The following is a 16,193-nucleotide window of genomic DNA, read 5'->3' as shown; positions in this document are numbered from 1 at the left end:
TTCCTGGAAAGTGGATTGGTCGTCGTGGGCCAGTTGAATGGCCCCCAAGGTCTCCCGATCTGACCCCCTTAGACTTTTATCTTTGGGGTCATCTGAAGGCAATTGTCTATGCTGTGAAGATACGAGATGTGCAGCACCTGAAACTACGGATACTGGAAGCCTGTGCTAGCATTTCTCCTGCGGTGTTGCTATCAGTGTGTGAAGAGTGGGAGAAGAGGGTTGCATTGACAATCTTGAGGGCTTGAGGAAGGCTCTTGTGAGCCGAAACGTCGCAAGTTTGCCATACTATGGGTGAATAAAAATCTTCACTTCACCACTATTCCGGAGTGCAGTCCTACTTTTTTCGTCTTTTTATATATATATATATATATATATATATATATATATATATGTGTAATTTATTTATTTATTTATTTATTTATTTTGTATATCCCTAGTTCTATTAGAACTCATTCTAAAGATATGTCTGCACATATTATTTATTTATTCATTTACTTGATATCCTGATATCATGATATCCCACTCATTTACAGTATCACTCACGTCATTTTATTTATTCATCTATCTTCATTTTATATGTTCATCCATCTTCATTCCAGCATCCCATTTTTATTAATTTTTCATTTATTATTCATTTAGTATTTATTCTTAATTTATAAATTTTATTATTATATTACAATTTTATCTAAATTTTCAAGCTACTCCATTGATTCAAGGTATTTTTTATCCATCTATCTTTCCTATATATTCAAGATCTACATTCCTCCTATTTCATTTTAGTAGGGTTGACTCCCATCACGCCAGCTTGTACATTTTATAGAAGACAGCATCTGGTTTCCCCCGGTGACGTTACCCCGGGGCTGCCCCTCTAGATTCCCTCCTCCTTATTTCCGAGGACCTCGGGCCAAGGCCATACACTTTAGTCGCAGGCCCGGACTCCAGAGCGTCCTGTTACCAAACTACAGGGCACCATGTGATGCCCTCTAACGTCACATGATCTGAACTCCGGTCACGTCCCCCCCCTTTTTTGAGTGATCGTTCCGGTACCGCCAGACATCGTTTTTATGTTTATTTTCGCTTGTTTTTCCACCCAACCACTTGAACCACTAATGTATTTATGTATTAAATACAATAATTAGTTTTATATATTGTTTTGTGTTTTTTACAATATGGGGACATACTGATCACTATTGGGACCGCCCCCTCCCTACCTGTTCTGTCTTCATACACGTTTACACAGTGTGCAGTCTGACATTCAGCATAAACCATTCCTGTCTTCCAAATAAAAGGACTGTTCTTTGTAGTCTAACTTGTTTATTGGCAAAACAGGAATGTTGATTGGCAAAACAGGATTGTTTGGTAAAACTACAAGAATACAAATAGCATGTATAAGTATAAAGTATAGATAGCATGTACTATAACATTTGCATTAACACAGAAGTATATATATAACGACTTCAACCTTCAGCAATCTGGACCGTGGCTGGTTTCTTGCGCTGTGGGAGAATCTATTGTTTCATGAAGTTTAATGTCACAAGAAAACAATCTCAGAATGGCTTGGATAAGTAAAAGCGTTCCAAAGTTATTACCACATAAAGTGATGCATGTCAGATTAGAAAAAATTAGCATGGGATTTAAGATTAAAAATGGCTCGGTAGTGAAAGGGCTATTCATGCACTCTGTTTCAACAGACAGTCGGCACAACAAACCAATCCACCGGCCCAGCTACATTACGGAAGTGGTGGAACTGCAAGGTGCAGCAGACCTACCCCTTGCATAGTGCAGATGCACAGCACCCTACTGATTTAACCAAGGGTGCCGACAATTTTGTTCACATGTGCAGGTGCCCCAAGTTATATCGCTAGTGGAAACAAATTCGTTTTATATTAATTGTATGTTTGAAATAGATTTCAATAATAATCCACAGATTTTTTAATTTGACTATTTCAATTCTGGCCACTTGAGATACCGTAAGCCCCCCCACCCCCAGAAAAAAAACTTTTGATTCAATTGTTGTTCTACACTCAATTTATTGTTCTACAGAAGTGGAAATCAGGACTTTCTCCAAATTTTGAGGATTGAAGAAGACAAACACACAGGGTCTTGCAGATGGAAAAATATCTTCTATATGAGAATTTTTTTCTTCAAATGCCAGCTCTGATTGAATTTAGAGATAAAGGGGTATTGTTTTGTTCCCTCCCTTCTTCACCTGGATGGTGGTGGGCCAGGAAGGTATAAATACTACTCTTTTATTTTAATGTTTTTATAATATCAATTATTAGGTTACTGAATATGACTTTAAGAGATTTATATGAAACTTGAATAAAGAGATTAAAAAATATAGGGAGTAATTTATCAAATTGGTGTAACGTAGAACTGGCTTAGGCTACTTTCACACTTGCGTTCGGAGCGGATCCGTCTGATGTTTCATCAGACGGATCCGCTCCGATAATGCAGACGTTCGCATCCGTTCAGAACGGATGCGTCTGCATTAAAACTTAGAAAATTTTCTAAGTGTGAAAGTTGTCTGAGCGGATCCGTTCAGACTTTACATTGAAAGTCAATGGGGAACGGATCCGCTTGAAGATTGAGCCATATAGTGTCATCTTCAAGCGGATCCGTCCCCATTGACTTACATTGTAAGTGTGGACGGATCCGCTCGCCTCCGCACGGCCAGGCGGACACCCGAACGCTGCAAGCAGCGTTCATGTGTCCGCTCACTGAGCGAAGCGGAGGCTGAGCGCTGGCAGGCGGATGCATTCTCAGTGGATCCGCCTCCACTGAAAATGCATTGGGGCCAGACGGATGCGTTCGGGGCCGCTCGTGAGCCCCTTCAAACGGTGCGCACGAGCGGACACCCGAACGCTAGTGTGAAAGTAGCCTTAGTTGCCCATATCAACCAATCAGATTCCACTCCATTTTTGACAGCTCCTTAAAAATGAAAGGAGGAATATGGTTGCTATGGGCAACTAAGCCCGTTCTACTTTGCACCAGTTTTATAAATGACCCCCTTATTCTCTAAACCACATATTATACTTACAGATAATGTATGATGATGGACCACTCTATATCTTCGCCCCAACAGAGGATCTGAGGAAACGATGGATTCATCAGCTAAAGCATGGTAATGTGTCTTTTTAAGAATAATAAGTATGTATGCAATCTAATGTCACTATGATTTTCTGAATAAACCATAGTCTAAACCAAGCGTAGGTAATGAGAAATGTGGAGTTCGGTCAAAACTTTGAATGCTATATGGAGATCCGTCTCCATACAGCATTCGTTATCTCACGAGACTTCGTGAATAACTTTGGACTTCGATTTTTTAACATGAAAATCATTTAAAAACTTGAATCCGAAGTCAGCATCGGTACGGAGGTACCAGCAGATACCAAAGCTGACTTTGGATTCAAGTTTTAAAATGGTTTTCAAGTTTAAAAATCGATGGCCGAATAACGAATAACGAGATAATGTATTTCTTCTCACCGGAGTCCATACATTTGAATCCTGTACGGAGACTGATCTCTGGATCTCTGTACAGCATTTAAATTAAGTTTTGACCAAAGTGACTTTCAATCTATGATCCAAAGCTCGCTTCACTCAACCCTAGTAATGAGTACATTTAACAGAATGGCAGAAACATAAGACGCTAACATGATGAACATGTGAAAGCCAGTCATATGCTGATCATAACTTGAGAAAGTGCAGCTGGATATTGCTAGAAACAACAGTCTGTGTAGCTGGTGTCCGCTGTGGTGCAAGGTGAGTCCATATTCTTACCAGCAATGCTGCCACATGGGAGGATGGACGATAATGGGGGACATTTATCAATAATGGCGTAATTTGCGGAAATAAAATACTAACATTACAAACCAAAAGTGGTGATTTGTTTCAACTCATATATCAAAAGGCCCACACCACTTTTAAAATTTTACTTTTTTAATTGATTATTCACCTATTTATCTTGATTTGTGACATTCTAACACCAATAGCATTAAAATGCAACTTGTTTTATACACAATTGCGCCATTTCAGCCAACCCTACCAGACCACACTTGCGAATTTTGAAGCATATTTGTGACTTTTGAAGCATAATTGCGACTTTTGTTTCAGACTCGGGCCTTTTTTTTTTGTTGTTGTTGAATGTCCATTTACAGACAGAACCCTGTTGTATAGCTCATTTATATTATCCTGTTTTATTACTTACCTGTCACTTCTTCCCACAACAAGTCGACAGGACTATTTTTTCCGTCCTGCATAACGGAAACCAGACGGATCCGTTATGCTTGCCCATAGACTTCTATTAGGACGGAGCAAAATGCCTCTTAAAGGCTTCCGTTTTGCATTCCATCTGGCCATTCCGTTATATTTCGTTACAAATGGAACCTATAACGGAATGGCATAATGCTAGTGCGAACCCACCTGCTCTCTGCTTTTCCTACCTCCTGCGAACAGCTATCTGTACAGGAGAGAAGTTATCAGTGATAACACTGTGTGTATAAATGTGCATACAGAGATAGCTGTCACTAATAACTCTTCCTCCCTGTACTGATAACTCCTCACAGGAAGTTGAAAAAGCAAAGATATAAATGGTTAAAGTACATGTTTTACTAAATCTTTTCCCACAAAAATATATCTCAGTCTGCTCGGCATCTTCTGCTCTATAACATGGTGCTTTCAGATTGCAGTACATTTTGTGGTGACAGGTCCTCTTTAAAGAGATAGTAGTCTTATTTTTACTATGCATAATGTGACGATCCCAGGTCATGTCGCAGGGGTGAGTTACACTATTGAGCTCATTAATTTACCACATAAAGTCACCCCTACCTATTTTACATGACAGAATTATGTGAAATTACTCCCATAATTTTCCAACACACCAATATTTCATACTACAATGTCTACCACCACCTACACTTATCTAAGCAATAGGGGCCTACATTTCCAGATTTTCTCAGTACCAATTAGTCATAGTAAAACAGGTAATCTTAATGGGACATAAAATACACTACTTTAGAAAGTTAGGGATATTTGGCTTTCGGGTGAAATGTATGGAAAATTTTAAAGGTTCACACTCCAGTGATATTATATCATGAAAGTAGGGCATTTAAGTAGAAGCCTGCATTGGTGATTTCCAAACAACTTATTAAAACAAAAGCCAACAGCAGTGGTGGGTATACTCACACAAAAATGTCAATGTCTCAAAAATGGTTCTTATCTGCCGACACATTCTATGTAATAACTTGTCATGTGGCCTTGAGCATCAATTACAGCTTGACAACCAGAACTCATGCTGTTCACAAGTCGACTTATTGTCTGCTGAGGCATGGCATCCCATTCTTCTTGAAGGGCGGCCCTCAGGTCATTGAGGTTCTGGGGTACAGAGTTACGAGCCTCTACACGGCGACTCAGCTGATCCCATAGGTTTTCGATGGGATTCAGGTCTGGAGAAAGTGCAGGCCACTCCATTTGAGGTACCCAAGTCTCCAGAAGTTGTTCCCTAATGATGCGACCTTGATGAGCTGGTGCATTGTTGTCCATGAAGATGGAATTGGGCCTGTGTTGTTCATGCAGAGGCACGATGACTGGATTAACAATGTTATTCGAGTTGTATGGGCTTGTCACTGTACCATTCACAAAGTGTAGGGCAGTTCTGTATTGACTAGACACACCTCCCCACACTGTAACACTAGTGTCATCTGATGACAACAGTGGCAGATCCATAGCGCTCTCCTTGACGTCTTCAACATCGTTGGCAGCCATCATTTATGCTCAGTGTAAATAGACTTCCATCAGTGAACAGCACTGAGGCTCACTGGTTCCTCGTTCAGACTGGATGCTCCCTGCCCCATGCAAAACAATGACGCTTGTGTCTGGTGGTGTGGTCAGGTACCCTTGCAGGTTGTCTAGCACGCAGATCACACTAATGTAAATGGTTTTGAATGGTCTGATGTGACACTTCGGTGCCTCTCACCTCCCTTAAATGTGCCTGGTATTGTGTGGTATTCATCATATAGTTACGCAGGGCATTGTTCACAATGAGTGGTCATCAGTGTGGGATCTGACCAAAGGACGTCCACTTCTATGCCTTTCTGTGACTCTTCCAGTCTCTCTGTATCTCTGTTGCAACTTGCTGATGACACTCTGTGGCACTCTAAGCTCCACTTCCGTCTGAGAATATCCTGTTTAAAGCCTCGTAATGGCGAGGTACTGTTGATCAATTGTTAGGTGTTGTCTTGCTCTCATGATGTCAAAATGTGAACAGTATGATGAGGAGGACTTTTTAGTTGCCAATTCTAATTGAACAAGGAAATTTATTGGGCGATTTATGGCTCAAACATCTGTTCTGAATTTTGTCGTTAAGCTCCTTAACGTAAGAAAACAGCAAGTTGTGCAAAAAGTACTGAAACATTGAACAGTTGGACAAGTGCATTCAACAGTTTAGATAAGGTTACATTAAGTTTCCCTGTAAAGGTTAGAGTGCATTTTAGGTTCATCCTGAAATTTCACCCACAAGCCAAACATCCCAAATTTTTTGTGAGTAGGGTATATACATGTTAGGGAAGGTATGTGCCCTGCCTTGTAGTGTATTTCTTGGAAAAAACAAATAGTCTTAAAAAATTTTTATCAAGAGATGAATAACTTGTGAATGGTTTTGAGGGGTATTCATGCCCCTAACATTAAAGGAGGTAAAGTTCATAACTGTGTGTGGGTTCCCAATAAGAAAGGGTTAAATACAGCATAACCCAAGGTAGAGAAAAGAAAAATGAGGGGGAACAAAATTGGCATGTAAGCAGTACTACAACCAGCATAAATCCTGTAATGTAATTACATAATCTGTGTTTCTGTAATAGTAAGTGTAACCATAACAAATGCTTAACCTGAACCTATGCCTTTAAATAACAGTAGGCAAGGAGCCCATATAACTGTGTCTCAATGAAAACGTGCTAATAACTATAGAGTAGTTCAACTTGTCTGACCTATTATCTGTCAAGGACTGCAGTAGGAGTTATGGATCAAAAAGCAAGAAAGCTCCCAAGTTCTAGAAGTAAGATCCAAACACAACTCATTGCCTGTAGCAGTTAGTAAATAGGTAAGAGGCCCAGATATGACAGAGCGGAGCAGCATTCCTAGACTTGGGCAACTTGTGCTTCCTCATTATGCAGGGTAGATGCACATGGGAAACTGGAACTGTCATCCATGCAATGATGTCTAATGGAGCTGTGTTTAGCAATGACCGGCCTCAAGGATCTATGGATCCTCTCTAGAGATAACCGAGTCGAATCCCACGAATTTGATTTGCCTAGAAGCCGAATTTCCTCATGCTTCATGTAAGCGAATCGATTTAACCTGAAATAGTATAAAAAACAAAAAAATTCAAACTTACCTCATCCATTTGCTCGCGACGGACCGCCAGCCTCCATCTTGCTTGAAGATCTGGGCCGAAATCCCGTGTGGCGCGATATTACATAATCACGCGGGCTGATCATTTATGAACGAGGCATCTGAGGGGTACAATGACGGGGGTGGCGCTATCGCAGCTCCCTGTCATTGCACCCACTACTTACAAAAAAAATGCACTTTGTGACAAAGTAATTCGAGATGAATTCTCTTTCAGTGTTTTCCTTAATGTAATTCAACATGGTCTCTGTCTCAGGCAGGGACAGTGGGTACACAAGGCCACTTGGGAGAGTAGTTCTAGGCAAAAAGTCAATAAGGCATGAGTCATAGGTCCAGTGAGGAGGCTAAGTCTTCCTCTTGTCAAATACATTGGCATATTTGGCATAAAACAGGTTAAATAGAAGCCAAACGTCTTGAGTGATAGCCTGCTTCCCAATGCAGTATCTGTCCATTGCCACAATCGATGAAAGAAGGAACAGATGCATGAAGGTGGAGTGAGGGTAATCCAAGCAATTGAGGACTGATGAACCAGCAAGACATAGAAGATGTTCTCTGTGTGCTGGACTCCCACCTGAAGATCCATGGACTCTGTAGCATAGGTTCTACAAGAGGTACCCTGTTGACTGAAGATGGAGTCAAGAACCTTTACAAACCTACTGTATGTATGCGGTACCAGATCACTTAAACCTGGTGCAAGAAATTACCATCAAAATCTGAATCCAAGAAGGCATGTTCAGTGAACCGACTGCTACCACAGTAAAGGACAACAGGATTTCTCAGTATTTGGAGAGAGAGCGTGTTCACCTTGCGTCGTCTCTTCAATTGACCTGAGTGGGCAAGTCTGCACATAAGGACCCTTACCACCACAGTAGAGGCATAAATTACTGCTGCTTCTGTTCTAAAACTTTTTCTCAGCTAACTTGAGTCTATCCAGCTGCATGGGTTCCTCAGTAGTGGCCAAAGAAATGGGGAGAATGGTGCCCAAACCCCCCCCCCCCACCCCCCTATAATTGTAATCGGAGATCAGTATTAGTGTGTATATAAATAATGGCAGCACTGATATTAAGTATAAAAAAGCGACCTCATACCTCTAGTTATCCGCTGGTCTTTATAGTATTCCCCAAGTGTAGTCATATGTAAATGAAGTCATGTCGATCTTCTAAATAAAAACTCATATTGCCTTCTTAATTCCTTGGGGTATTGAGAAAGGTGGCATCTCCCTCTATCACCCGTAGTTTTCGGTCTGCTTCCTCTTGCGTATAGGTAAAACCACAGTGTGAATCCAGTTCAGTGGTAGACATATTAAAAATAAGAGCAGAAAAAGCAAACAAAAAACAATCGTGCAAAACCTTTTATTCACCCATGTGGTACAGCAACGTTTCGGCTCAACAATAGAGCATTTCTCAAGCAAAGGACTAAGACAAAGTGATACTATATATATGCTAACACAACAATAAGTGCCAATTATACATAATGATTACATAATTAATCAAAAAGATCAAAATTCATACTGTGCAAAAAAGAATAGACATGATTGCAAACGTGACTTAAACATAATAAATAAAATAATTTATTACAAAACTTATTATGAATATAAACCAACTATAAAAAGGTTAATGATCCTAATCATTAGTGTATATGCTTCAGGTGTGAAAACTAAAGTGCCATGTGCATTACATTATATGTGCTAAATAAGGAGCAGGTGTAGGATTAAGGTACACTAACCAGACATAGGGGGACCGCATGTACAAACACGCACCATAATCAGCGTATCAGAGTCATCAACACGCATGTCCGAGCTGCGCTCATCACAAAAAAGATGTCATTATGTGTTACGGCCATTGGGGCATGCACACTTGGCATTCCTATCCCCGGTTTCCATATTGGAAAAGGTTAGAACCAGACACTACCTGGCGCATGCGCAGATCCCCGCAAGGATGCACAGTGCCATTTTTGTAAAGGGTAAGGCATCCCTATGGCCGACAACATAAACGCTCATGTGTATAGCCTTTTATATAAATAGCTGGGCACCTGGTAAGAACGGACTAGGGTAAGGAAAGGTACATATTAATTAGGACTAGGGTTGTTTCGATGCCAAAATTTTGATTCGGTTGCGATACCATAAAAAAGTATTGCGGTACTCAATACCATTCGATACCACGCGAAAAAATTAAATGCCAAAAAAAGCCTCGTGCATTCCATTTTATGGAATGTCCGGCCCATAATAGAACAGTCCTATCCTATTTTTTGGGGGGACAAGGTGACAAAAAAAAAAAATGCAGAATCGCGCAGTTTTTTTCTTTTCTTTTTCTTTTCTTTTACAGTGTTCACCGCATAAGAGAGATTTTTTTATATTTTTGACTTTTCAGATGTGGCGATATGTAATATTTTATTTATTTATTGTTTATATATTTTATATGTAAAATTGGGAAAGGGGGTGATTTATACTATTTTGGTGTATTTTTTTTAACTTTATTTTTACAGTTTATTTAATAACTATTTCCCCCCTTAGGCGTAGAACCTGGGATCTTATAATCCCTTGTCCTATTCACCCTAATAGATCTCTATTAGGGTTAATAGGATCTAATACTCTCCCTGCTGCCCTGTGCTTTGTGCACACAGCTGCAGGGAGATGACCATGGCAGCCAGGGCTTCAGTAGCGTCCTGGCTGCCAAGGTAACCGATCGGAGCCCCAGGATTACACTGCTGGGGCTCCGATCAGAAGCTGCCACTACCGCCAATGAGAGGAGGTGAGGGGACTCTGTGGCCACTGCCATCAACGATTTTAAATACTGTGGAGGGGGGGGGACACTGCTCCACCAATGTTTTTAATACTGTGTACGGGGGGCGCACTGCACCACCAATGATAATTAACGTTTAATATACAAATACAGCCGGCGGCAAAAACACATTGCCGACACCCGAGCTCTGACAGAGCGCTGCGATCAGCGGCAGTTAACCCCTCAGGTGCGGCACCTGAGGGGTTAATTGCCACGGATCACAGAATCCTGTCAGAGGAAGGGTGCCGGCAATGTGTTTCTGCCGCTTGTATTTGTAATTTATAAAACGTTAGTTATCATTGGTGGCGCAGTGGCCACAGCCCCTCACTCCTCCGCCCCTCTGCGCTCTCATTGGAGGCAGCAGCAGCAACAGGGGGCAGGGAGAGACTGCTTCTTTCTCTCCGTGCTGCTGAGGGAACATGGCAGCTGTCACGGATGAAGTTGCAGATAGCTGGAACGTATAAATAAACGACCGACTGGCTTGATCCCAAACTCTCCCTGACTGCTATGCACATGCAAGGGTCTCAATGGTAGACAATTGCATGCCCACGTACCTAAGACTGTGTGACACCTAAAAACCCTATAATTGTGAGGGGACATGACCACCGGCTCCCTACACTCAATACGGACCGAGCCAGGGTCACCTAGAATCAAGCCAGCAAGGAAACACAATAAAGGAAAAGACTTATCTGAGCAAACAGCAGCAGCAGCCTCCAGCAGTGAACACTTCATCCAGGAAGTAGTATAAACCGCAAAGTGAGGCAGTATGGGAGGGAATATAAAGGAAGACGATTAGTCTAAATAAGTGACACCTGGCAGAAGGAAAGGAGATGACAAAGTGAAACCAAAACAAAGAATGTCATACAAGAGGTAGAGAAGAACGTCTGCCAGACCTTCTCACGGAACTGGCGGTGACAGTACCCCTCCCTCTACGGGTGGACCCTGGACACTCAGAGCCCACCTTCTATGGAAGGTCTATGGAAAGCCCTGATGAGATGAGTGGCCTTAATGTCCGACACTGGGACCCACATCCTCTCCTCAGAACCATAACCCTCCCAATGAACAAGGTACTGAAGAGAACCGCGGATAATGCAAGAATCCACAATCCTAGAGACCTGAAATTCAAGATTGCCATCAACAAAAATCGGAGGAGGAGGCAAAGAGGAGGGTACAGTGGGTTGGACATAAGCTTTTAATAGGGACCTGTGAAAAACATTATGGATCTTCCAAGTCTGAAGAAGATCAAGACGGAAGGCAAGGGGATTGATGACAGACAAGATCTTGTAAGGCCCAATAAACTTAGGACCCAACTTCCAGGAGGGAACCTTCAGTTTGATATTCTTTGTAGACAACCACACCAGATCACCCACATTCAGGTCCGGACCAGGCACACGTCTCTTATCCGCCACACGCTTATATCTCTCACTCATCCTCTTCAGATTACCCTGAATCTTTTGCCAAATAAATGACAAAGACGAGGAAAATCTCTCCTAATCAGGTAAACCAGAAGACCCCTCTCCAGAGAATGTCCCAAACTGCGGATGAAAGCCATAAGCACCAAAAAATGGTGACTTATCAGAGAAATCCTGGCGACGGTTATTTAAAGTAAACTCAGCAAGGGACAAAAAAGAATACCAATCCTCCTGATTCTCCGCCACAAAACAGCGCAGATATGTCTCCAGATTCTGATTGACGCGTTCGGTCTGACCATTCGACTGCGGGTGAAAAGCAGAAGAGAACGACAACCGAACCCCCAAGCGAGAACAGAAGGCCTTCCAGAATCTGGAAACAAATTGCGTGCCCCTATCAGAAACGATGTCTGAAGGAATGCCATGCAATTTAACAATGTGATCAACAAACGCTTGCGCCAGGGTCTTAGCATTGGGTAACCCAGGAAAGGGAATGAAATGCGCCATTTTGCTAAAACAGTCCACTACCACCAGAATCACAGTCTTCCCTGAGGAACGAGGCAGGTCCATAATGAAGTCCATGGACAGATGCGTCCAAGGACGGGAAGGAATGGGTAACGGGAGGAGAGAACCCGATGGCCGTGAATGAGGGACCTTGGCATGAGCGCAGGTCTCGCAGGCTGCCACAAAACCCTCAACCGTCTTACAAAGAGCCAGCCACCAGAATCTCCGAGCAATGAGATCCACTGTGGCTCTACTCCCCAGATGCCCAGCAAAGGACAGTATCGTGATGCTCCTTAAAAATCTTGTGTCATAAAGCGAAAGGCACAAACAACCTCCCAGGAGGACAAAGATCAGGAGCCTCTGCCTGGGCTGCCTGAACCTCTGCCTCCAAATCAGGATAAAGAACAGAGACGACCACCCCTTCAGCCAAAATGGGACCCGGGTCTTCAAAGTTACCCCCTCCCGGAAAACAATCCGCCTTCACATTTTTAACCCCAGGGCGGAACGTAACAACAAAATTAAACCTAGAAAAGAACAAAGACGAATCTGGCCTGTCTCGGGTTCAGACGCTTGGCCGATTCCAAGTAGGCCAGATTCTTATGGTCGTAAACATGGTAATAGGGTGTCTGGCTCCCTCTAACCAATGGCGCCATTCCTCAAAAGCTAATTTGATGGCCAACAACTCCCTATCTCCCACATCGTAATTTCTCTCTGCAGATGAGATTTTCCTTGAGAAAAGGGCACACGCTCGCCATTTGGCAGGAGAGGGACCCTGAGATAAGACCACACCCACACCCACCTCAGAAGCATCCACCTCAACAATAAAAGGTAGAGAGACATCAGGTTGTACCAAAATGGGAGCGGAAGCAAAACTCTCTTTAATACTAGAAAAGGCTTTAAGCGCATCTACCGACCGCGAGGAAAAATCCACCCCCTTTTTAGTCATATCAGTGAGTGGCTTAACAGAGGAATAATTCAAAATGAACTTTCTGTAATAATTGGCAAAACCCAAAAACCGCATCAGTGCCTTCTGATTCTCAGGGAGCTCCCAATCAAGCACAGCGCAGACCTTCTCAGGGTCCATCCAAAAACCAGAAGCGGAGAGAAGAAAACCAAGAAATTGAATCTCCGGAACCGCAAACACACATTTTTCCAGTTTAGCGTACAATTTATTCTCCGCAGAATCAGCAAGACCTGACATAGGTGGTCCCGATGAGTCTTGAAATCAGGAGAAAAAATCAAAATGTCATCTAGATACACCAGTACAAATTTCCCCATTAAATGATAAAAAATGCTGTTCACAAAATGTTGGAAGACGGCAGGAGCATTCATCAAACCAAAGGGCATAACCAAATTCTCGAAATGACCCTCAGGGGTATTGAAGGCCGTCTTCCATTCGTCCCCTTCCCTGACCCTGACTAGGTTGTATGCCCCTCTTAAATCCAACTTAGAAAAAACTTTAGCCCCAACAATCTGGTTAAACAGGTCTGGGATCAGAGCAAGCGCATATGGGTCACGAATCGTGATACAGTTCAGCTCCCTGAAATCCAGACAAGGTCTTAAAGAAGCATCTTTTTTCTTAACAAAAAAAAAACTGCGGCAACAGGTGACTTCGAAGGTCGGATGTGTTCCTTTCTCAGGCTCTCAGAGATATAAGTACGCATAGCGACTCTTTCAGGTTGGGAGAGATTGTATAATCGTGATTTTGGCAGCTTGGCGCCTGGGATGAGATTAATAGGGCAGTCGTACTCCCGGTGAGGGGGCAACTCCTGGACACCACTCTCGGAAAACACATTAGAAAATTCTGAGAGAAAAGATGGCAGTCTTGGTAGAAACCTCTGAAAGAGACGCCGTGAGGCAATTCTCTCTGCAAAACTCACTCCAACTATTAATTTGCCTTGCTTGCCAATCAATGGTGGGGTTATGTTTAGTGAGCCAGGGTAGCCCCAACACTAGAGGAGTAGGTAATCCGCTTAAGACGAAACATGACATATCCTCAACATGAGCGTCACCCACAGTCAAACGGATATTGTGAACTATGCCCTTTAACGATCTTTGAGAAAGTGGAGCAAAAACAGGTATATCATTTTCCAAAGTGCACACCTGGAAACCATGCGTTGTTGCAAATTGATTATCAATGAGATTGACAGCTGCTCCACTATCTAAAAAAATCTCAAAAACAATGTTCTTGCTGTCTAGCGCCACCCTGGCAGGTAGGAGAAAACGGGAACTACAAGCAAACGGCAAACCTTCAATTTCCGCATCAACCTTGCCAATAGTAGCAAATGGAAAGTTTTTAGAGGGTTTCTCTTTCTTTTTTTTTCTTTTTTTTATTACCCTCAGAAAACTCCATAAATCTCCTAGAGGGGCAAACATTAGCCAAATGATTTATACCCCCACAACAGAAACAAACCCTCCTCTAAGAGCTGACTCCTCTACTATCAGAGGCAAGCAAACCCAGCTGCATGGCCTCCTCCTCAGAGGGGATTGAGACAGACTGAGACCCCTGCGCATTGAATGAGACAGCCCCACTGTCCTTGGGCTGGATATGACAGGAAAGAGTAGTCTCCTCTCTCTCTCTCTCTAAGACGCCTGTCAATACGAACAGCTAGAGACATGGCAGACTCTAACGACGCTGGTCTCTCATGAAAAGCAAATGCATCTTTCAATCTTTCCGAAAGACCATGGCAAAATTGACTTCGGAGTGCAGCATCATTCCAACCAGTATCAGCTGCCCATCTCCGAAATTCAGAACAATATATCTCTGCTGACTGTTTACCTTTGCATAAAAGACGCAGTTTAGATTCAGCCAGAGCAATACGATCCGAGTCATCATATATCTGCCCCAGGGCTACAAAAAATTCATCCACCGATCGGAGGTGCTGTGCCCCCACCGGCAGCGAAAAGGCCCAAGACTGAGCGTTATCCCTGAGCAGCGAGATGATGATCCCCATCCTCTGCTCCTGATCACCAGAGGAATGGGGAAGTAGGCGAAAATTGAGCTTGCAAGCCTCTCTAAAGCAAACAAAATTCTCACTACCCCCAGAACACGTATCCGGAAGCGAGATCTTAGGCTCGGAACAAACTCCATGAACGCCAGCAGAACCAGTCACCTGAAACTGAGACACAGTTTTACGGAGATCTGCTACCTCCAGCGAAAGACCTTGCATGCGGTCAATCAAGGCTGAAACCGGATCCATGCTTAAGACGGTTAAGGCGGTTTATAATGTCACGGATGAAGTGTCAGATAGCTGGAACGTATAAATAAATGACCGATTGGCTTGATCCCAAACTAAGGAGCATATAGGCGAGCCCTTTAAAACCCTAAGAGCTCTCCCTGACTGCTATGCACATGCAAGGGTCTCAATGGTAGACGATTGCATGCCCACGCACCTAAGATTTTGTGACACCTGAAAACCCTATAATAGTGAGGGGACACGACCACCGACTCCCTGCACTTAAAGAGGACCTTTCACCATAATAAAACCTCTAAACTACCTATACAGACGTGTAGAGCGGCGCCCAGGGATCCCCCTGCACTTACTGTTATACCCGGGCGCCGCTCCGTTCTCCTGTTATAGCCTCCGGTATCTTCATAGTTATGCTCCACCCAGGGGAACCTGCCGGCGTCTTATTCTTCCATGCTGTAGCGCTGGCCAATCGCAGTGCTCAGCTCATAGCCTGAGAGAAAAAAAAACACCTCTCAGGCTATGAGCTGAGCGCTGCGATTGGCCAGCGCTACAGCATAGGAGAAAGAGACGGCGTCAGGTTCCCCTGGGTGGAGCCTAACTATGAAGATACCGGAGGCTATAACCGGAGAACGGAGCGGCGCCCGGGGATAACAGTAAGGGCAGGGAGTTCCCTGGGTGCCGCTCTACATGTCTGTATAGTTAGTTTAGAGGTTTTATTATGGTGAAAGGTCCTCTTTAATACGGACGGAGTCAGGGTCACCTAAAATCAAGCCAGAAAGGAAATACAATAAAGGAAAAGACTTATCTGAGCGAACAGCAGCAGCAGCCTCCAGCAGTGAACACTTCATCCAAAAAGTAGTATAAACCGCAAAGTGAGGCAGTATGGGAGGGAATATAAAGGAAGACGA

At 43.1% G+C, this 16,193-nt stretch overlaps 1 protein-coding gene across 2 annotated transcripts in view; it reads left to right on the top strand.

The window, feature by feature from the left end:
* BTK (Bruton tyrosine kinase) overlaps nucleotides 1-16,193 on the top strand; it is a 562,758-nt gene that overhangs the window by 252,535 nt on the left and 294,030 nt on the right. For both annotated transcript variants that reach the window (XM_040405594.1, XM_040405595.1), the window contains exon 5: nucleotides 3,043-3,124. In XM_040405594.1, the coding sequence (XP_040261528.1) occupies nucleotides 3,043-3,124 (82 nt within the window). The remainder of the gene's footprint in view (nucleotides 1-3,042; nucleotides 3,125-16,193) is intronic.

Source organism: Bufo bufo, chromosome 8 (genome assembly GCF_905171765.1).
Source record: "Bufo bufo chromosome 8, aBufBuf1.1, whole genome shotgun sequence".
Taxonomy (NCBI): Eukaryota; Metazoa; Chordata; class Amphibia; order Anura; family Bufonidae; genus Bufo; species Bufo bufo.
This window is presented reverse-complemented; position numbering and strand designations above follow the sequence as displayed.